This window comes from Argopecten irradians, chromosome 12 (genome assembly GCF_041381155.1).
Source record: "Argopecten irradians isolate NY chromosome 12, Ai_NY, whole genome shotgun sequence".
Taxonomy (NCBI): Eukaryota; Metazoa; Mollusca; class Bivalvia; order Pectinida; family Pectinidae; genus Argopecten; species Argopecten irradians.
The window spans coordinates 29,342,864-29,367,245 of record NC_091145.1 but is presented as its reverse complement, the minus strand read 5'-3'; the positions used below and the strand labels follow the sequence as shown (position 1 = coordinate 29,367,245).

The window sequence follows — 24,382 nt, the reverse complement described above, 5'->3', positions numbered from 1 at the left end:
GATTTTTTTCTTTTTAATGATTTTTTTCTTTCCTTGTCCCGTTTTCTTTTCTTCCCGATGTTCTTTCTACGTTTAGAGATGTGCACTCTGCGACGTTTCTGAGTTGAATGACGAGTTCGAGAGGCTCCCTCTCTCTTAAGTTCCGACTTAGCTCGATCGATGATCTGTTTCACTGGGGACACTAGATCCACATCTAACGTTTGAGGAGGCAGACCTTTTCTTTCTCTTCCTCTTTCGATAGGGATAATGAATTCGTTAGAAGTACGAGATAGACCACTCCCACGTTGTTTAATATTCCTGCTAGCTTCATACGGGCTCTCTTTTCTTTCTACAACATCTTGATAATATTTCATCCATTTTCCAACATTAGGTACGTACATGTTTGAAATATTCATGCTAAAAACGGATATTGTTTGAAGTGAAGTGTGATCGTTACAGGGTCTTTCAAGAATGAAGCCGGATCTCCCTTTTCCGTCTTTATGTTTATGTCGATGTCTCTGATTTCCGATCTCTTGACGGGAACATAAAAAGGCGCTGTAAAGGACTGGGACCAGTTTCCAGTCTTTTGCGCTCGCACCATTCGTATCAGATCGTCCTTTTCCCCATCCACGAAACTATCATCGACGATACTGCTGTGTATATATAAATTTTGTTTGGTTTTTGTAGCCGTCGTCTGTAAGTAGACATCCACCAACGCTACTAGCCACTTCTCGGATAAATTCAAAGGTGTCTCGAAATATGTTCTAAAATTACTCGTCTTGTTCTCTGGAAAGTATTTTGTACTCCCATCACTGTGTATCACCACGTAGTGTGACATCTTTGATCACGTTTGCACCTCTGATATGTCTTTCTGAGCAATCCACTGGTTATACTTTGAGGGCCAACCATCGAATTTCACTAACCACTCTACCTGACCTTGTCGCTTACGTTTTCGTAATTTTTGCTCGATAAACCATAATGTGTTTTGGTCTTTATCTACTCTCTGCAATCTGGAAAGTATTTTGTACTCCCATCACTGTGTATCACCACGTAGTGTGACATCTTTGATCACGTTTGCACCTCTGATATGTCTTTCTGAGCAATCCACTGGTTATACTTTGAGGGCCAACCATCGAATTTCACTAACCACTCTACCTGACCTTGTCGCTTACGTTTTCGTAATTTTTGCTCGATAAACCATAATGTGTTTTGGTCTTTATCTACTCTCTGCAATTCCGCTTGATAAAAGTTGCCGTCGATCTTCTCATTTTGAAAGTCCTCTAATTGATATTGGGGGATGTTCTGTATTAAGAATCTCCTTCTAATTTTAAATATTTCAGAAGTCCACTTTTGTTGATATGCGCGATCAAACGGTTTCCTAATGTGCGAGATTCTTACTAGACTGCCTATCTTGAATGCGTAAGGTGTTTTAGATCTTTTTGTCGAAGATTTTAATGCCTGTTTTGGTCGACGAAGATACATATAGGCAAACAGATCAGCTTTGTTACGATCATTTACGTCTTTAGGAGCGACATTATGTAATGATCGGTGAGGAGTCGCGTTGTAACTGCTAACGAAGTCCTGTAGATCGTCTATGTACCTATAGGATCTCTGTTTTGTGAAAAACCTATACAACATGGTCTTTAGGGTGCGGATAACGCGCTCAGAATAGTTAGCTTTAACGACGTTTTTGGTCGTGAAATAATGAACGTCGTGTTCTTTGCACCATTTTTTTAACCACTGGTTATTAAACTCGCTTCCTCCATCACTTCGCAGACGCTTAGGTATGACTCCTCTTTTAACGATTCTATCGAAGGCTTTTAATACCTCCTTTCCAGTTTTCGATCGCAAAGGTTCCACCCAAAGAAATCGACTGAATACATCGATGACTATTAACAGGAAACGAATACCATCGTTTTCACTGGATAGGTTGCTTACATCTGCTAAGTCAGCGTCATATTGTTCGAAAGGTCCTGATACCTCCACTCTCGCTCGTCTGAACCTATGTCTCGACGGTTTCTGAAGACTGTAACTATCTAAACTTTGAATATATCGTCTTATCTTATGAAGACCTAATTGACTGTAACCTGCTGCCTTTAGTACTTGGTAAACCTTTCCGGGGCTCAGATAAGCACCTCCGTTCTCGGTATTAAAATATACGTCATCTATAGCTCTTTTATCTTTAACGCTCAACACCATTCTGCAAATGAAAAAAAAACCCAAGCCATTTTTTGTATGAAACTTTAATATATATATATCAATATATGCGTGTGCGTGTATGATATACAGGAATTACAGTTATCAAGATTCATAATAATCTGTTCTTTAAAATTATCATACGTTTCGCCATTTCACATATTTTATTCTTCCATCCCTCAGTCTTCAGTTCAGTGTTTCTCCATTCGGCACGGCACAATTGACCCAGGTAAGCGTTCCTCACAGAGCGTGAAATATCACAGTTGAGTAGTTCTTTTATAAAATCACGAATCACTACTACATCATCGATATATCTTAACGATTCAGTGATATTATATTGTTTAGAAGTAACAATTTCACACACATGATTAGCATACACAAGATTCAATAGATTATCTAGATCAATCATTGTTACGTTTTTATAGAAAATCTAACTTATATCTTTCGATCCTTTTAACCCACTTGCGAATTCTTTTAGAAAAGTGTTGTTTTACGTATTCCTTGTCTTGGAAGTATTCCTCATTTATCAATGTCTGTAGAAGGATAGAAGGTACACAAGATGTTATTAAAAACTCACGCCAAAGTTTCTCTACGTCCAAAAGATTAGATGTGGCGAGAGCTTGCTCAAAGTATATATTTACTCTTTCTTCATATGTAAGTAAAATACATGTATGTCCTTCCTGATTGGCTAGCTCTTCGATGCATCCACTACAAACAAATAAATCGTTGATGATAGGTTGTACGATGAAGGCATAGGCAGCACAAAATAAGTCTCTAACGATTCTAGTATGTGACTTTCGTTGAATCAGTTCTATCGTTAGATCTTTGAGTCTCTTAGAAATCAAGTCTGTTTCCATCCAACTATTATAAACGACGCAATCTCTTACTATGAGAAAACAAGCCGTAAATAGGCGCAATCTTTGGAATATTTTCTATGCTCCTCCAAGATGTTGTCGCTTCGCTCCCAACACTTCAATGTCACTCCACACATGAAACAAACGACTCTGTCTCCTCTGCCTTGGTAGAAGAATCCGTTACAAGCGAGTTCGTACGGTTGTTGTGTTATTTGATTAGGCCAATCTGTAAAACTGTTCATACGATCTAAGCAATTTTTCATTTGGTGATGGGTTGGGTATATGTAGACATGTCGAGCGGAGTCCGTTTGTAATAACATTCTAACCTTCCACTACTGCACAGATACACATTAAACTTTCAGAGAGAAACATCATTCTTTTGAAAAAGTCGACAGATATGCTTACACTTTTCCCGTGTTCTCGGAAATGAATCCTAACCTGGTCCTTATTTTTCGACACTGAAATGCCGTGGTGCAATCCTAGACGACAAACAATTCTGTTTTTGCCGACATGTGGAATTATGATGTCCTCGGTATTAACACAGTCCAACTGTGCTTGAGCCATACATGCAAGTAGATGCCGACTAAAGGTTGCGGTCTGTTATATATCATAGCTACCCCAACTGACGTCATCAATATTGTTCAAGTCACATGAATTAATTCATCCATGTCACGGCTGATAAAATGTTTTCACCCTGACAGTTGTCGACGTCATATATGCAACGTGTGGTAGTATACCTGAATTTGTCGAATATTATCAGTTTCACTCAGCCGTAAATCTAGACAATGACTAGTGAACGTAACTAAATACCATAAAATTCGATTCATTCACGTGTAATAGGTATTTTCATCTTTGACGTCATGTTCCTCGGTTGTCTTAACAAGTTAGCTGTAACTGAAATTTCGAAAGAAACCATTCAATTTCACTCAGCCGTAAATCTAGACAATGACTAGTGAACGTAACTGGATACCCTAAAATTCGATTCATTCACGTGTAATAGGTATTTTCATCTTTGACGTCATGTTCCTCGATTCTGTTCCTTAATCGATCCTGATCCTGCTCCTTAAGGATCATGTCAGGAGTGATCCTACTGATTGATCCTTTAATCCTTAGGATTAAGGATCAGGACGATTTAGGTAACCCCTATTATACATTTGATCATGTCAGGAGTGATCCTACTGATTGATCCTTTAATCCTTAGGATTAAGGATCAGGACGATTTTGGTAACCCCTATTATACATCTACTTTTACGTCCAATGATTTCTGGTTCGGCCCCAGCGTATTAGATGCAACGAAATAACATTTAAAGACGTGGTAACGTTAGATGTCCAGTCTGGGCGGTCATAAGAAACATCGTTAGCCGGACATCAGTGAGTCATTAGTTCTCAGACACTTGCTTGTTAATCTGAGAACCCTTTTAGCTAACACAATATTAAGGATTATGTGTCACTAGCATCCTTGTGGGTTTCCTTGGAGAAAATTGTGTAAGTATACTCTTGTTCATGTCTTCGAAAAAGTCTTCAATAAAACGTAAGCTAAGCAGGATATAGCCCGAGATACTCTGGCCCTGACACCAGACTTAGACATTATGACAGATAGATGGTGTAGGGACAGAGCGCAGTGCTATATCAAAAGGTGGAACTCGCCGACACCGTTTGGTATCGGACCAGATCATCTCCAAGTCAGCTGACCTTCGAGAAGCCCCACTTATGTTGGTCTTTTCAACAAATGAATAATTTATCTACCCGAATATAGCAATCCGTCGAAATTAGAGGCGATTTGCATACAATGAGAAAATGGCCACGAGGAGGAGGAATATTTAAAGTTGCGTAAAGGAAACTATTGTATTGACATAATATAACGTGCATGGATGATAAAATGGATTGTTATGGGTAGATAAATTATTCATTTGTTGAAAAGACCAAGTTAAGTGACACGTTTTGGTGGTAATGTTTTGTAAGCAGTTTAAATAGGAGATAACCTGGCCCGATACCAATAGGTGTCGGCGAGTTCCATCTTTTGATATAGCACTGCGCTCTGGCCCTACACTAGACATATATCTGTCATAATGTCTAAGTCTGGTGTCAGGGCCAGATTATCTCGAGCTAAGCTGGAAATCGTTATAAACTTTTTCAAAAAGCGCACTTCAAAAACTCATCTGAAAAAGGCTGCTTGGTACCAAACCATTGACAGTTTCGAAGGGAGATTGTCGAATCATATTTATTGTGTTGCAGTGCTGCAGATTTGCTTATAAAAATATATATGTTTTACTATTATCAAAATTTCCACTGGTAAGAACGGACGGAATAACATTTTAATCATCATCCATATTGGTCTGTTGGCATTTTGTCAACCTGAGCTCCATATGAAATACATTTAGGTGCAATCGCACTTCTTACGTATTTCGTGGGAAATGGGTGCGTGTAGTTCCAATGGCTTACTTTTAGGACCCAGTAAAGACTGCGGTCGATATCACTTACTCCGAGTCAACCTCACTGAAAAATGAAAGTAACACATAACGTAATCTGTTTTCCGGTCTGCAGTTGTCTGTCGTCCCACACTCGCCGTTAATTATCATTCCTCAGTCAGTGTACTCTTTCCTTCGTTCCCATGCCTTTATTACTTCGCTAGATGTTTATTGGTTGGTGACGTAACATCGTCGTCCATATAACACAGACAGGAAGTTGTAAACTATCGAGATATATCTTCGTTCCGCTGTACCGGAAAGTGTATTCGAAAAACAAAAAAAATTCGGCGCAAAAGGTTAGACAATGACAAATCGAGGTCATGCTGAAATAAATTCCCTGTCAATACGAGGTTCATACATGATTATTGAGTTATATTCACCTGCATACAAAAACATGAAGTACACTAGCATGAACATGTTCTCGATACATTCGTGAATTCAAAATAATCTGAAACCCCCAACTATGATCTGTTGGTTGGAAACGTATTTTCCTGACACCAAGGCAGTGATGCTTTGATTCCACGGCATGGTTTGAAATGGCATAGGTTCACAACAGACTCAACTTAGAGTAATATTGCTTCATTAGTAAGCACATGGCAATGTTGTTTATGCAGTATAAAGGTTCCTTAATGTGAAGAGCATGAACTCCTAATAAGAACATTGACCTTTTTTGATATACAACATTTTTGTTTGAGTATTTCTTGCTATTTGGGGAAAACAAAACAATAATTTCTTCTATCTCGTTTTGCCAATTATTCAATTAATTCTTCTTTTATGGTGAATGCATTATTTTGTTTTAAACAAAACTTAAGCTTTCTTTGAATATATATAATAGAAGATGAGATCATACTTATAAACTGCATAACATTAACTGTTCGTGTGTACTTTTTTCGCGGTTTGTAGATTTCATATAACTTTTTGGATAGAAATATCCGTGATTAGTCGATGGAGCAATAGTGTCAAAAACATTAAAATAAAAATTTGTTGTTTTTATGTTCGTGGTTTTGCTGTAGCCACAAAAATATCGACTTTTTACGTCATACAGTATCAATATGTTTTCAGAAGTAGAAATACAGTAACATTTGGTTTGTTTAGGTTTACATCCTATCAACAGTCAGGGTCATGCAAGGATGTGCCAGGTTTGATGGCGGAGGAAAACCGAAGTACCAAGAGAAAAAAAACCCACCAGATCTTGTCAGTATCTGGCAACTGTTCCACATGAAATTCGAACTCGCGACCAAGAGGTGAAGGACGTGTTGTAATATCTCTGGAGTTCTTAACCACTCGGCCATCGAGCACCCCTTCCCCTAACCCCATTGTAGTAACATAACAGATTCAAATTTGGCACAGCTTGCGTTTTGTGTTAATACCAAACATGGAATACGCCATTAAAACAGTTCGAATGCAAATAATCTTCTTAAACAAAGTTTTACATAAAAATCTCAATGTTACATAACACACACCGCAACAAGCTGTGAGAGGATATCGATCGGAATTCAAATGATGCCATTCATTCCATTAAAGTTCCCGTAAAAACTTTGCCGGTGCTTGAATTTGTATGGAAATGGTTTCCAGATAGCTCTTACTTCGATATTCCATAATAAAAGCTGAAGTGAGCAAATAGTTCAGTCCTTGGGGTGTTACACTTTCAAATGTAGTATATTCTCGTACAGGATATTTTGCATGCAGTTAAGCAGTAGTTCACATAGATTTCTGTCAGTAGAGTTCTTTCTAAAATAACAAATTCTACATGTTTGCTATATGGTTTTAATGACATTTGAAGTATATAATCTGTTCAAGATTTGTAATATATACAGCGAAGTATTTCTAGCCGTAAGGTATTGTACTGCGCCATGCTGCAACCCTATCGACTTATTACTACGAAATTTTAATTTTTAATTTTTTTTTCTGGATAATGCTTCACTTGTTGCCATCAAATGGGGGCGTTTATCAGGAAATCTTTGTGTTTGTCACCCAGACTTAACAGAAATGATAGTAATTCATTTACTTTAAAGATGCTCCATCGCCATCAATGCATAAAGAATACCCATCATTTGAACAATAACTGACTGATGTTTTATCGTGTATATATACTTCCATATACGCCATATTGTCATAGATTTTTTTCGGGACACAATTAATTGTTTTTAATATGTTTTTTCATCTTGTAGTAAAATAAGAATCTCCAAATTTTTAATGATGGTAATGGTGTAAAGTACATGTACGTAACTTTTGTTATAAAGAGAATACTTATTCGTCTGCTTCTGTTTTAATAGAGAAAAAATACCATTCGTCACCTTTGGGATCTCTTTACACTAAGGGGATTGGCATGGCTGATTAGCATGTTCTTGTACCGCGCAGGTGGCAGAGTGGGATATACTACTGAATGAAGTGTTACCTTACTGAATACACGTCTTTATCAGATTATCGCTATCACATAGAGACAAATGTAATAAAATTGTATGATTATTTATGCTTTCGTGGATTTTTTTCATGAACTATTATAAATTTGTCGCATGAATTAATCATTAAGGTTCCGAGTCACCAAGAACGAAAACATACCTGAAGATATTAATATATTTTAAATAGCCAAAAAATTAAGTGTTTGGATATCACTCCATGTTCATTTGGACTTTTCTTTTGATTCCCTGATAAATAAACATTGTCTGTGACGAATTTGTTCCCCGACACTCAATACAAATAGGAAGACATCGGAAAGTGTTACCAAGAGATTGAAGTCGGACTTTGCCATGAGGGACATTAGACTTCATATTCTCCGAGCCGTCAACGTATTATTATAAGGCTAGAAAATGAATTATCCAGTCCTCCAGTGATTTGACAAACAAGTAAATGACGCTCAGAAACATTGATCCTAAGTAGATCTAATAACATGTTAATACTGTTCTAACATCATTAGCTGTAATATGATGGTTAATAGTTTAGGATGTCTTCAATGACCAGTTTGACTTCACTGTTTCTTGTCATAAACTATTATCGAGATGTGTAAGTTGCAGCATATGGTTGATGACGTAGGTTGCATTCATTTTCAAAGATCAATAAGAATTTCAAATCTAATTTCAGAATCAGATAAATATTATTTCATGCTTTCAATGATTTTTTTCCAGTGGTGCTGTTTACCTTAAATAGAAAACACCGAGGAAAATATCTACAGCAGTTTTAAATTTTAAAAAAGAATAAAAAAGCAAAATTGTACGACATTATAATAAACAAAATCAGTTTTTCTACATGTGAATATTATTGTTTTCTACGAAGCAGAAAGTTTCACAAAAACCAAAATTGAAATCAACGCAATAAAATACCCCAACAGCTTAAATTCTATTAAAAACCACTAATCTTGAAATTGATTAAATTAAATGTTGGTTTGGATTTTACATATTATTCATTGCTAAATTGATAAGATAAACACGCCTAATTTATCGACTCAGTATCTCGTCATTCAGAAACCTCCTCACCATACCACCTACAAATGTATCATGGGAGTTAATAATGACCCGAGTTTTGTAAACACTGTGTTATTGATTCAGAACATCACAGAAGAGAGTAGGGTGCGTGTGTCCCGAAGGAGGATTAGTTTACACCGATATTCATAGAATGTTGACAGAATCTTGAAACAGACATTAAACAGAAATGTAATTTACCGTCTCATCACTCACTGATGGCTGAAACGCATGCGTAGAACAACTTTCGGATCATTTCCGGTTTTGTCAACACTTTTTATTCCGCAAATGAACATAGAATAAGCTTGATATTTTGCACAATGGCTTCATTAAATCGCTGTTTTGTCAGAGGTCCCTATTTCCTCTAGACACGACACTCCGGGTATTATCGTTGTTCAGACATAATTTCCTGGATATCAATGTAATAAGAACCATTGTGGAGTCCCAAATGATAATATTTCTGGCTAATGATAAGGATACTTAAAGTAATTTTAATACACTAAGATCCATTTTCAATCCATTAGATAGGATACTTTTCCATCTGCTTGTTAGCTTTACAAATTAAAGTACCTAAATGTTTATTTATTTATTTATTTTTGCTTACTCAGCTTTTATGTTTTTATCTATATGACTTTCTTAAAGGATTTCAACTATTACACAAAAAATCTTCCAACAAAGATTTCGACAGATGAAGGACGATTTGTTTGCAGTTGGCGATCCAATTTGAGATTCCGGAACACCTGGTTCTCTTCTTCTTATTTCGGAAACCTCTGTTCAGATCGATATTTAGTATTCTGTAATGGATTTTGAGAGTTCTGTCCTCAATCTAGTATTGCTCATTTGTGTAAATTTAACTAAAATTAAGTTTTCGCTTACGAGGAGCTTGCATTGTCCTTCAGCATTTTGTCTATATTAATAAGAGATCAAAATAATTTGATTAACATCACTTAGAACTTTCATTTCGGAAGTCAACTTTTGATTCATTCAGCTGTGGGACCTAAAAGTTAGTACATGTATGTGCCACATAGACGACACACGCACTTCCAGGAAATATGTTTTAGTGATAGAGTAAGACAATTACAGTTTAGACCAATTAGTGAGTAACAACACTTGATGAAGTTTAAATTTCGAGCCAAGTCAATATCCGTTTATCGGAAAGACTTAAGGAAATTTCTAACGAAAATCATTTTGAACAGAAAACTATTTTATGAGCTCAAAAGCCAATGAAAGCCAAAGTGATATATTATTGCGACGCTCTTACCTTTTTATCTACTCCGATGGATTGGTACTTCACTTTGAAATAAAACACTATCGTCGTAATACAAGCGGAAGTTTCTAGATCATTGGAATTGGAAAGTCTTGGAGAATAGTATCCGTCAGATCGAAGTTTTCCCGCTACACTACGATTAACAACTGTAAAGCACTAATCCATGGACATCTAGAGATATAGATACCTCTCCCTGTCTACATATCCGAACAAAGAAGGGAACTCCCTGGCTTTCCTCTGGAACGTATATCCCGTAGTATGTCCACTTAGCCTGATCGCTGTTGCTGCATTGCTGAGCGTTACACACACATTCACCTGGAATATTCGTTAGACTCCGTGTATACGGAATGGATGCTGAGATCAATACGGGAAACTCCCCGGAGACACAGGCACTCTTCGCCGGAAAACAGGTCCGACTGGAAAGCAAAAGCTATTCCGTACCCACCGGTAGACTATATATACGTTTATGACATACTAAATATGTACAGTATTTATTCCGGTAATTTCATTAGAGACGGGTTATCTATCGATTAGTTTAGACAAACAAGCAGAAGTGCGCAGTATTGGCTTTTAGAAATTTGTTTCACTTTTTGTGTTGAACGTTGCATTTTATGAATAATGTAAGAATAGAATCATTCCTCGCTATTTGTTATCTACCCTGAAATATATGTAACCTATTTATCGATTATGTTTGCCGAATTATGACTGGGCTGCAAGGCATGAATATTGCAAAGGTAGTATTACTCATTGCTATCCATCAACTACTCAAAACACGTGTATCGTATTTATCGATTGTATTTGCCTTGGATGATGCTATGCAGCTTCTTTACTTCCTTAGTTTTTGTAAGGTATGATGTAAGCTGAGAGTTTTATTTGAACAAAACACGTCATATTTTTTATTGAAAAGACCTCAATAAACTTTATTTTGACCATTTAATGAAAATTAGCAATTTTTCTTTTACATTACGAACAAAAACTAAAAAAGGCAAAGTGATTCTTGCTGATTTAAATGTTATTCTTTAAGACTTTTCTATTTCCATACTCATCCTCCATAAGGTATTGGATCCTTGCTGAATTAATTACTATTAATAGATAAAGCTTGTATCCTACTGGTTGAACATAATTTGGGGTAATAACCCGTACGACATGTTCAACTAGTAGGATACCATATACATCGGCACATAAGAAAAGTGATAACAGGTGTTCAGTATCCAAGAGTGATAACTTGTCGTTGTCTTGTAAGCACTAATCGTTGACAAATGCTAAGTTTAACACTGACGACAGATTATGACAAAAATGTACAGATATATAGACTGTATCATAAATTGTTTTTTTTTGTGCGAAGTAATTTTGTTCGAAAACTATATGTTATGTAGAATTGCTAGTCTCATTCAGTTCCATTCAGTTCTGTGACATTTGTACGTTGTCTTCAACCCCTGCAAATGGCAACTTTTGAATCTGCTATCTTTAAATGAACTATTAACCTGTCTTCATAGATTCTTGACCTTGACCTTGACCTCTTAACCTATTCTCAACGATTGTATATCATGACCTTAGAATTTGCAATCAAATCAACGCATGTCTGCTTTGACCATAGAACCTGTCAACGGCAATGTCGTGCAGTAATGTTTTAAACTGATATGAATATTTTTACAACCTATAAACTAGTTTATCAAGGGCTTTTGGTTGTGACCTTTGAACTTTTTGATGGTGACATCATTCGTTTATGTCATGACATGTGAACCTACTATAAGTAATAGGGGCATTTTCATTGTCCACATTAAACAATGAACTTTCTAAATATAACATATCAAGCTTGATATAATCTCAACCAGTTGTTGCATACAAGTTCTGATGCTTTTCTACCATGTGCTTAAATCGATGACGAATCGACTAAAGTACACAAGTTAATGTGCTGCATCAATATTTTCTCATGAAATTTTAATTCGATGTCTGTTTTAACAGTAACATGGCTATTCATACTCTAGAACTACCAGCATGAATCACGTACCTAGTAGGAGGCTTATTTAGTAAGTTTATAAAGAAAGAAAGAACGAAAGAAATGAAAGTAAGAAAGAGAGAAAGAAAGAAATGAAAGAAAGAAATGAAAGTAAGAAAGAGAGAAAGAAAGAAATGAAAGAAAGAAATGAAAGAAAGAAAGAGAATAAAAAAGGAAAAAGAAAGAAAGAAATAAGAGAGAAAAGAAAGAAAAAAGACAAGAAAGAAATGTTCATAAACAGGTTCATGAACATTGCAACAATGAACATTTTTCTTGGGAAAATCAAAGTTGATATTATTGAAGAATTATCTAAGGGGTGGTAAATAAGTTATATATCGACAGTCTATATTTTTCCTTACATAAGTTATAAAATCGACTACACAGAGACAGTTGAAATAATTTTGGCTGAGTGATAAAATGTCGCTCATACTTTGATCCACACAGTGGCTATAAAATGACAAGCTTAGGTACCGACCACAGATAACTTGAAAGCGATGTTAGACGCATATGACCAAGGTATGAAGGGATAGTGTTAGATGTAGTAGAGTTTGTTTTAGGCTATTTCTAGCGTAGTGTTTTGAATACCATGCCAATTTTTAAATCGGTATTTAAATATGCCGAACGGTGAACTTTAATATATGTAGATGATCGCTTTCCTTAATTTATTTATCAAATATCTTTTTTTCTTCTTTTATATTTCAACAATATGCGTGTTTTAGAATGATTATTTCACTTTCATGTACTAACCTTCCAGACATACTTTAGCATTACTTTGGAACAAGCTGGGACAATAAATACATCAGTTAGTAAAACACAGCTATTTGTTAGACGGCAGTCGTAATAAAATCCGCACAAAATTTAGCTGGCAAGAAAGTAGAGAAATGATTCTTTCGAGGACTATAACTATTTTTGAGTATCTAGCTAGAAAACGTGTATGTGGAACGAATACCTACCAGGTTATCAAAAAGATCTATAGTGCTCACGTTAAGTAGATATGGTACTGTGGAACATTTCCGATAAAATCGTCATAAACGATAGAGAATTTGAAGTGATACCTACCAACTAAGTCCCCCGTGTATTGTTCAGGAATGGAGAAGGTTCAAGAAGGTGATCTACAGTTGATGATTAAAGCATTAACGTAAGAATATATCATTGTCACCATATACTAGATATAATAACGTTATCCCGCTAGACCTAAATCTACTTCTATTTGGAAATTCTATGTTGTCAAATCAAGAAAACAAAACTATTTGCCAATACACTCAGCAGTTTATTAAAGATTCAAATTGATTTAATTAGAATACTACATTACTATTTTTAACTTGCTTAAACATTTTAATCAGGTCCTTCCCGGCTCGGGTGACAATAAGTTTTTTTTAATTTGTGCCCAATCCTTTTTGTATTGTAAAAATTGCAAATAAAATATGTTTAAATAAAAAAAAATCAAACTAGATACAGTTACAAACATTTATTACACATTCTGTTCCATAAAGTTACATTAAGATCCATTAATGACTTTTTTATGTAAAGTGATAAATATTGTTTAAAAAAAGATGTGTTGATCGCGATGAAAAATAATAATGTTAAATAGAGGAATCAAATGTTTAGATTGCAAAATAAATAAATAAATTTTCGGTATTTCCAATACAAAACAGGACCATAATACAAACTAAGGGTGGCTTAAGAAGGATATTCCTATCAAATTTTAGGTGTGAATGTAAATTCGCGTAAAAGTACTTAACAAGCAGAAATATGTGTCGCGGGAGAGGAAGCGTTCTTTACTTATAAGTCAAAGCCAGGTTGCACAGGCCTATTGTGAGAATTAATATGTACGGCATTGAATGGAGCTCTAAAATGTAAATCAGATATATTGTGGGACATCATCTACAAATATGCACATGTGTTCATAAAATACTTGGATGCAAGTCTAATTCTGTTGGCATAACATTTTAATAAACAGTAAGCATTTGCTTACTGCTTCATTTCATTGCTACAGGATCACAACATGGCGACAGTGAAGCGAACGGCTACAGATAAGCAGAAATTGGGCTTTCGGTGGAAGCCATCTTTACAAGTCAAAGTCGACACAATATGACAACAGATCGATGTTGGTACCGCCGCGTCTCCGAATGGGTCAAGGTCGTTTGTTCGCGACAAATGATGGATTTATGGATGAGATGAAATATATCAACCCGCTTCACATTACGGGTTCGTCTGCAGGACTAAGTTATAAAACTTGATGTGTGTATTATTACATGTGGTGCTGTGGTAAAGCTATGACTATGTCGTTAGTAGGAACCTGTATTGATCCATACCATCCCCGATAGTAGTTTGGAGCCAGTAACTGTATAGTGCACACTGTTTATATTCAAAACAATACAACACCACTATTACCAATATCATATTATGTGTGTATTGGATGCTTTCCAATAAAACATCCGAAGCTGAACTTTTCTTCATTACCTTTTGATATTGGCGAGATTACTTAGTCTCATTACGGTTCTTTGTGCCTTTCCAAAAGAAACTAGTTTAATCGTCGCTAAAACAATTACTCCCAAAATAGTTAAAGTACATGTTTTCGGCAAGTACTTGCGGGAAAACCTGCCTGTTCTTGTATCAGCGTTGATTAAGGCAAATTCCATATTGTAAGTTAAGTATTATTATTATGTTTTTTATTACTTTGACCTTATTACTGAATTCAAAGAAACTCGCTGAATGGTTTGTCGATATAATCAAAGTCACAATTGTTCGGTACTCAAACAGTACGGTCAAGTTCCATTTGATGTAACCTTGACCTTACTATACATACAAACGCCTGCATGTTTGTCACTTCGGGTATGATACAGTTTGTAGTCTATGTAGGTCATATGCAAGTCTACGTCAAATTGTGACCAAATAGGTCATTGGGTCAAAATCGATATAATTCATGATTATAGACCTTAGTAATAATTTGATTCCTCTTATAGTGACCTATACCAATGTTTTAAATGGTCCGACCTTGACCCGGTCATCAAATTGCTACAACACAGGGACATGTTACCATATGATTTGTGTTACATACTTTTTCTCGTTCCGTTTATTATTTGGTACACTGACCTTTATCTCCACAGGACCTATCACACTCCCCTGTGTTTCACGCATCATAAGCAGACTCTATCACTGTCTACAAGTTAGCACCGACTGGGCGACCGTGAAACACGAACAAAAGTTCATTGTTATAAATAAATAAACCGTTCTATGTGATTATTAGAGCAAAAAGCTTGGAAATAAGTAATCTTACCTTAAAATGACGATTTGGAATTGTTGGTTAAATGTCCTCGACAAATTCACGTAACGGTACGTCCACGTGCAGGTGTGGACACATGTTATTAATGATAGTTACGGGCAAAGCACGTGCATTAATTATGCATTCTGATACTGTGTGGATAGATATATATGTGTGTAGGACTATACCGATCAATAACGCGGACCAGTGAATATACTCTAGGTGGTACGTTCTGGGTGGGAATAGTCAGAGAATATTTAGCTATTCAGTATATGGATGGCTCACAATGCTTTGTATCCACATATATTTTGAAAGAAAGAATATGAAAAAATTATAAATTAATATTGAAACAATTTATTTATCATGTGAAATTGTTGGTAGATTCTTTGTGCAAAATGCGACAGATTGTTCTTGTCATACAGATTTTGTACTAAGATATATCGCGATTAAAGTAAGAAACTAAGCCGTCAATAAGTAAACAAATTAAATATTTCGAGCTATTTTGATAGAAATGTACATCATTATTTCTAAAATTCACTATCGATAAAATAAATCCAAACGCTAACAGTATGACGCGTATATATAGCATGAAACACAATGTAACATACGGTGTTGATGCTTTATGAATGAGATATAAAAATGTTAGGGAAATATCAACATTGGGTGTTAATACCTAGACATCTGTGACATGTATACCCGATATAGATGAACTATGTATTTCCGTTATATATACCTTACCAGTAAAATATCATAATAATAAAATGAAGTACATATTTATAGATACGTGCAAACATAACAATATATGATATGGGAAATAATTTTAAGAATAATGTAGTATTTGGATCAAAAATATTTTTATTGTTAATTTACAAATGAGTTGAAAACACAGGTGTTCATGATACTGTAAACATATTTCATAAATATGTAGGGAAACGCGTCCTATAGGAGACTGTAGGAGACTGATTGTTTTATTGATTCTAATTGTTAATTAGAACACACAATAACGACTGAAGCACTAATTAATTAACGTTCAGTGAATCGATACATAGAACGTAATTACAGACTGTAAATAAACAACACGTGTCGCCATTCCAATGTCAAGGCCAAACAATAACATTACGAATAATGGTGACGAAATAAGAGTAAGGCAAATCTTAGACTAACTCAACACGTTTTCCTTGAGAGGAAAAGGTACATATCGTCTGGCCGTGGTTAAACAGTGAAAAGGTACATATCGTCTGGCCGTGGTTATACAGTGAAAAGGTACATATCGTCTGGCCGTGGTTATACAGTGAAAAAGTACATATCGTATACGGTGAAAAGGTACATATCGTCTGCCCGTGGTTATACATTGAAAAGGTACATATCGTCTGGCCGTGGTGATACAGTGAAACATATCTAATCCGACACATTACTTTTCCGACATCTTGTCAAATCAGACTCCCACAGTGTATCCCCTTATACCAAGTGGAATGAACAACAATACCTTAGCTTTCCGATAATTTGTTTAATCCGGCCATATTGGGTTATCACCCATGTTGTCGTATTAGACAGGTGTCACTGGTACTGTATACCATCTGTATACCCAAGAAAATGTACAGATCATGACTCGTTTTCATGTTATCAGTATTATATAACCACATCAGAAGCCTGTGGTTGATTACGGTAGTACAGTTTTGTGGGATAGGGCTTTAAAGGCTATAGGTTCTGTAGTATCTGTAGATAGCACGACCATGACACAACAGTTATCACTACACTCACCACACACGTTAGCCCAGATCTGTCATAATGTCAAAGTATTGTGTCAGGATAGAGTATCTCACGCTACACACATACATCCTCGATATTCCAATAATTACTATGATCCATCCCTGGACCATTTTCTATGCTTCAGTGGTTACTATCACTATCGTAATATCAACTCTCGGACCATATTCGATACTCCAGGGGTTACTATCACCGACGTTATATCAATCCTGGACCATCCAAGATATTCCAAGGGATTACATTCACTGTGATTATATCCATCCCTGGACCGACCATTCTCTATACCCCAGGGGGTTACTATCACTGTCGTTATATCCGCTTATGGACCATCATGTATACCCATGGACCATCATGTATACCCATGGACCATCATGTATACCCATGGACCATCATGTATACCCATGGACCATCATGTATACCCATGGACCATCATGTATACCCATGGACCATCATGTATACCCATGGACCATCATGTATACCCATGGACCATCATGTATACCCATGGACCATCATGTATACCCATGGACCATCATGTATACCCATGGACAATCATGTATACCCATGGACCATCATGTATACCCATGGACCATCATGTATACCCATGGACCATCATGTATACCCATGGACCATCATGTATACCCATGGACCATCATGTATACCCATGGACCATCATGTATACCCATGGACCATCATGTATACCCATGGACAATCATGTATACCCATGGACCATCATGTATACCCATGGACCATCATGTATACCCATGGACCATCATGTATACCCATGGACCATCATGTATACCCATGGACCATCATGTATACCCATGGACCATCATGTATACCCATGGACCATCATGTATACCCATGGACCATCATGTATACCCATGGACCATCATGTATACCCATGGACCATCATGTATACCCATGGACCATCATGTATACCCATGGACCATCATGTATACCCATGGACCATCATGTATACCCATGGACCATCATGTATACCCATGGACCATCATGTATACCCATGGACCATCATGTATACCCATGGACCATCATGTATACCCATGGACCATCATGTATACCCATGGACCATCATGTATACCCATGGACCATCATGTATACCCATGGACCATCATGTATACCCATGGACCATCATGTATACCCATGGACCATCATGTATACCCATGGACAATCATGTATACCCATGGACAATCATGTATACCCATGGACCATCATGTATACCCATGGACCATCATGTATACCCATGGACCATCATGTATACCCATGGACCATCATGTATACCCATGGACCATCATGTATACCCATGGACCATCATGTATACCCATGGACCATCATGTATACCCATGGACCATCATGTATACCCATGGACCATCATGTATACCCATGGACCATCATGTATACCCATGGACCATCATGTATACCCATGGACCATCATGTATACCCATGGACCATCATGTATACCCATGGACCATCATGTATACCATGGACCATCATGTATACCCATGGACCATCATGTATACCCATGGACCATCATGTATACCCATGGACCATCATGTATACCCATGGACCATCATGTATACCCATGGACCATCATGTATACCCATGGACAATCATGTATACCCATGGACCATCATGTATACCCATGGACCATCATGTATACCCATGGACCATCATGTATACCCATTCCTGGACCATCATGTATACCCATGACCATCATGTATACCCATGGACCATCATGTAACATGGACCATCATGTTACCATGCCACATGTATACCATGACATTGTATACCCATGGACATCATGTATACCCATGGACATCATGTATACCAGACATCATGTATACCCATGGACCATCATGTATACCCATGGACATCATGTATACCCATGGACCATCATGTATACCCATGGACATCATGTATACCCATGGACATCATGTATACCATGGACATCATGTATACCCATGGACCATCATGTATACCCATGGACATCATGTATACCATGGACCATCATGTATACCCATGGACCATCATGTATACCCATGGACATCATGTATACCATCAGTATACCATGGACCATCATGTATACCCATGGACATCATGTATACCCATGGACATCATGTATACCCATGGACAATCATGTATACCCATGGACCATCATGTATACCCATGGACCATCATGTATACCCATGGACCATCATGTATACCCATGGACAATCATGTATACCCATGGACCATCATGTATACCCATGGACCATCATGTATACCCATGGACCATCATGTATACCCATGGACAATCATGAATACCCTAGGGATTACATTCACTGTCGTTATACTCACCCCTGGACCATCCTCGATACTCCAAAGATTACAATCACTACCGTTATATCCACTCCTGGACCATCTTCGATACTCAAGGGGTTACATTCACTGTCGTTATATTCACCCCTGGACCATCCTCGATACTCCAAAGATTACAATCACTACCGTTATATCCACTCCTGGACCATCTTCGATACTCAATGGGTTACTATCACTGTCGTCATATCCACCCCTTGGTACCGTTTCACAAAGCACACGTAACTTTACGGGTACAAGTAGGATTTACGTGCACGTATCTTTACGTGTACGTAAATTTTAAGGGCGTTTCACGAAACCGTATGTAACTTTCCGCACTTACGTGCAGGTTTATGTGCACGTAACGTAGACCGGAAGGGGATAATGTCACAAACAATCAATCTTTATTTTCTCAGAAATGGCTGTGAAAAACAATTTGCTAGTGCCAATAATTTGCTTATTACTGCCGTTATCCAGATTATTCACCAAAATAATCAAAACCACGCGATTTAGACGGTTATATGTACATGTACGTGAATAATAAACTAAGGTACATAAATGTATGTGTGTAGCATTAATGTAACAAGAACGAATTAAATAATTCGATGTGTCTATAATACCTATATACCGTAATTTCTAGAACTAATATACGTACCGGCCGGCCAACTATAATTTTCGGCACGGTATACGTACGAAATGGTGCCTTTGTGCTACTGAGCACTGCCTCAGAAAATCACTCTAGCATAATTTTCTATACTTATTTGGGGGGTTTCCAATTATTTCATGCGTAAACATGCATTTTAATAATGTTTTTGTCCAAAACAAATACAACGACTATTCTTAATATCTACCGTACCGTTCACTAAATTATTTTCATATGAGCTTATTTTCTTGAATTTGAAACCTACTATTAAACAAATAGTATGCTAATGACTTTATATGTCTAGTAAAAACCTATGTCACCCTCTCCAAATGAAAGCATTATAATATATAGACTCACGTGTCATTATTAGCACACAATACATTCTACATGACAGACAGACAGACGGACAGACAGACATTCTTTATTTCCTCTTTTTATAAGAGATTATGTCAATCAAACAATATATATCAATTTACATATTACAGTACATATATTTACATGATAAATAATACATTATGATACAGAAAAGTCAAAAATTGTGTTCATTTCCTTCAGCATTTCCTGGACATTTACAGACATATTCACCATTAGATTTTCCCATTCATACTTTGTACTCATGCAGTTGCACACAGGAACGATCTCCCAATAAGAAGTTACATTGGTTTTTGTCATTTAAATTTGCAAACAAAATATAAGAGGGAACCTCAATAGCGTTCACTACTCCATCCATCATTATGTCACGAGTTTGAAACAGTTTTGGACATTCAAGCAAAAAGTGAAGCACAATATCAACACTAAGTTTTCCACATAGTTTGCATAATACAGTATCAAGTTCGAACACAAATGAATATTTCATAATATCTACTAGATTCTACATACATTTGTGAGATTTTTGTTTTGTGCTCAGTTCTAGTACAGGGTTGATTCCTTGATTACTATGTATTGTAGCACATCGAGTTAATTCATCTTTTTTATACAATTTGTCTCTCCAATGCAAAAAATAAAAATCTGTTACAAATCTTTTTACAAAGCGTTTCCAACAAAATTGTGGTGGTACAAATTCGTTCGTCAAAAAGTCAGGTATAAATCAATCAATATTGAACTTCTTCAAAATATCAAATATATCTGGAATAAATCCGATTTGTACCTTTGAGCATTCTCCGAACATGAACTGATATAATCTTACAATAAACAACGCTTTCCATACATATTTGATACTTCCCAGGCACAACTTATTCCAAAATAGCATTTTATTAATCTCTACTTCACGCCATATATCAAACGCACCCAAACATTGTGTGGTTACTAGTGTAGACGACCTTTTTGGTAATCCAATACAGCGACGACAGGCATATATATGTACTAGTTCTAATTCTTCGATGGATTTCTTTGTATATCTATTCCAAAGTTCACATCCGTACAGCATACTGGAGTATACGACAGACTTAATTATGTTAAAACTAGTTACAGGATTAAGTCCATTAGCATGACCAATGCCAAGAAGGGAATTGAGTTTTCCTTCCTTTCAAGCAAGACTCCGTAATACCGTTGTCGGATTGTAAGTTACTCGTAAAAGATATACCGGCATATGTTTTGTGGTTAGCACGCGGAACAGCTCTTTCTCCGAGATTACAAGATATCTGGTTATTATTATTAACATGCGATTTGCGAGAATGTTCGAATACCATAATTGAACTTTTAGCAGAGTTGTACTTTAAACGCCACTTCGTAGAGTATAGAAATACTGTGTCTAGCTGGTTTTGGAGCAGAGAAGGCGAAGCAGATAGTAATAACGTGTCATCTGCTAGTAGTACACAAGGTATGTGTATATCTTTGATTTTTAACCCGAAGTTCTGACTATCTATTTCAACGGCAAGATCATTGATCATTACAAGAAAGCACCATGCAGAGAATACTCGACCTTGACCTACCCCTTGGTGTATTGGATACGAGTTGCTACGTTTGCCGTCAAATAGCACCGCTGACGTCACGTTAGTAAACGAGTCACGTAAAAGTCTCCAAAATTTACCATTAAAACCCAAATTGTATATTTTGTACAAAAGACCGTTTATCCATACACTAATAAAAGCTTTTTGGTTATCTAGAAAGGCAGCGAAAACTTTTGATTTCTTTTCAATATAATATGAAATCGATACTTCCACATTGCTCTCGGAAACCTTGTTGAAGTTTATGGGGAAAATTCATGACATTACATAACTTTATAATTCTAGAATAGAGAACCTTTTCTACCAGTTTTTGCAAGACAGGTGTTAAAGTTATGTCCCGGTAATTGTCCATTAACGATCTGTCACGATTACCACCTTTAAACAGAGTAATTACGCCAAATTTAAAATGTTCAGGATAGAACCCACTTTCAATCATGCCATTAAAACACGAAACAATTGTATCTAACATGTTATTACTGGCATATTTGATGTGTTCAAGTACGATACCATCGTGCCCGCCAGCTTTTCCAGTATTCATACACTTCATAGCTTGTTTCACCTCTAACACTGTAATAGGTCAGTCACAAACACCATCAGTGTTGTTAAAACTATTGGTATACATATGTTCGACCTCGCTTTCAATTTGCTTTTTGAATGAATTATCAAAATGCGGTTCGTTTAATGGACTAGACAGCCCGCGAAAATGCTCATACCACGCTTCTCTCAAGATATCGGAGTCGTGTATATCTGTCCATCTATCAGTAATTCATACAAGGACGAGTGTTTATTAATACTCCTTTTTGTTCGTATAGCTTTATAGAATGTTCCTATATCAAGTTCTGCCAATTTTTTTCAGTTTTTCGAACTGTTCCCGTTCATACTGTTCGCGCGCACGGTTCAGTTCATTTCGAAATAATTTCTTTGCGCCTTTGTATTCATTATACGTTTTATGAGCGTGCCCTCGTGGACGACCTTCATCGATCCATACTGACCGTAAATGTCTCATATTGGTATGTAATGATTTCACATTGTTATATTTCCAGTAGGGCTTTAAATAATGTCTGTAACGTTTAACGGGAAATGACGATTTCGCAGCGATATTCATTATATCAGCTAGTTGAGATATATCTGTTGGTTTATTCATTTGATCCAATAGCATATCTAACTGTTTGTGATAGTTACTGATGTGCAAACTCGTTATCTTTTTCCAGTTAATCGCCGTAATGATTGAGTCTCACGCTTATGGCATATCGTCCGAAAGTTCAGTTGTATTGGACGATGGTCTGATATATTAAGTGAGTGGTCATCATTTATACAACAGTAATCTATCAAATCAACTTTCGAATTTTCTATAAGTATGTGGTCTATCATGGACGTATGACTGCCATCACCAGATATGTATGTATAGTTAGGACCATGTGACCAGCTTTGGGAATTAACTGATATCAAATTGTGGTCTTGTATAAATTTTTCTATGGCAAGACCTCTCTCATTTGCTTCATTGTGGTTTTTAATGCCACACCTTTTTGATAGATGTGCATTAAACTCACCCATTACTATTACAGAACCCATTTCAATATACTTGTTATACAGATCATTTAAACATAAGACTGTATCAATAAATTCCTGATGAGCTAAATTAGTAGACGGCGTAAGAACACCTATAACGTACACGTAAGAACTTTTGGTGTCTATACATATACTAATAATTCTGTCATTACCATCTTCAATAAGCGGAGTGACTTTCAAATCTTTACGCCACAACATAGCAACACCTCCGAAACCGCGTCGGAATCTGTTTTCTGTCTCTATCGCTATTCTACAGTCGGATCTGCCAAATGCTTTAAAACTTGTATCAATAGTGTTCAGAAAATCAAGCTGTTCCGGCATTAGCCAATGTTCAGAGATAAAACTTATATCAACATTGCGAAGAGTATCACAAAAATATGGCGTGCCGCACATGACACCACGAATATTCCAACTTTGAAGTTTCATTCCAGTTTAGTTTAGAATGAACATACAACAAAGAAACAAATTGATACAGTATCTAATACACATCATTGTCGTAATCATACCAGCTACTCACGTTACGACGTTTATCATTGTAATAGTTCCTGTTCTTTTCTGTTCTGTGGTCATCGTCTCCGTAGTCAGATTCGTCATTACTCAGATTCGTCATTACCAAAAC

General features: G+C 36.5%; 2 protein-coding genes across 3 annotated transcripts in view; both read right to left on the bottom strand.

Moving 5' to 3' along the window:
• The window catches only part of LOC138336867 (uncharacterized), a 39,537-nt gene extending 23,895 nt beyond the window's left edge, over positions 1 to 15,642 (bottom strand). The window contains exon 1 of one of the 2 annotated variants that reach the window (XM_069286471.1): positions 15,502 to 15,642. The gene's annotated coding sequence lies outside the window, so the exon portion shown is untranslated. Of the gene's footprint in view, positions 1 to 10,216; positions 10,657 to 15,501 lie in introns of those variants that run through there. The other variant, XM_069286472.1, reaches the window with a different exon arrangement.
• Positions 1,048 to 24,373, bottom strand: LOC138305040 (uncharacterized). Its single transcript, XM_069245447.1, has 3 exons — positions 24,281 to 24,373; positions 2,638 to 2,708; positions 1,048 to 2,179 (listed from the first exon to the last, which is right to left on the bottom strand). Exons 1-3 carry the CDS (start codon positions 24,371 to 24,373, stop codon positions 1,048 to 1,050), a joined length of 1,296 nt encoding a protein of 431 aa, XP_069101548.1.
• Between the last annotated feature and the right edge of the window lie 9 nt (positions 24,374 to 24,382).

Excerpts from the sequence above, each read along its gene's own strand:
- LOC138305040 (XM_069245447.1), bottom strand. The coding sequence starts at position 24,373 with ATGACGAATCTGAGTAATGACGAATCTGACTACGGAGACGATGACCAC. Across the intron at positions 2,709-24,280 it reads ACAATGATAAACGTCGTAAC|ACATTGATAAATGAGGAATA; the intron begins GTGAGTAGCTGG and ends ATCCTTCTACAG. Across the intron at positions 2,180-2,637 it reads TTTTCTAAAAGAATTCGCAA|AATGGTGTTGAGCGTTAAAG; the intron begins GTGGGTTAAAAG and ends TTTCATTTGCAG.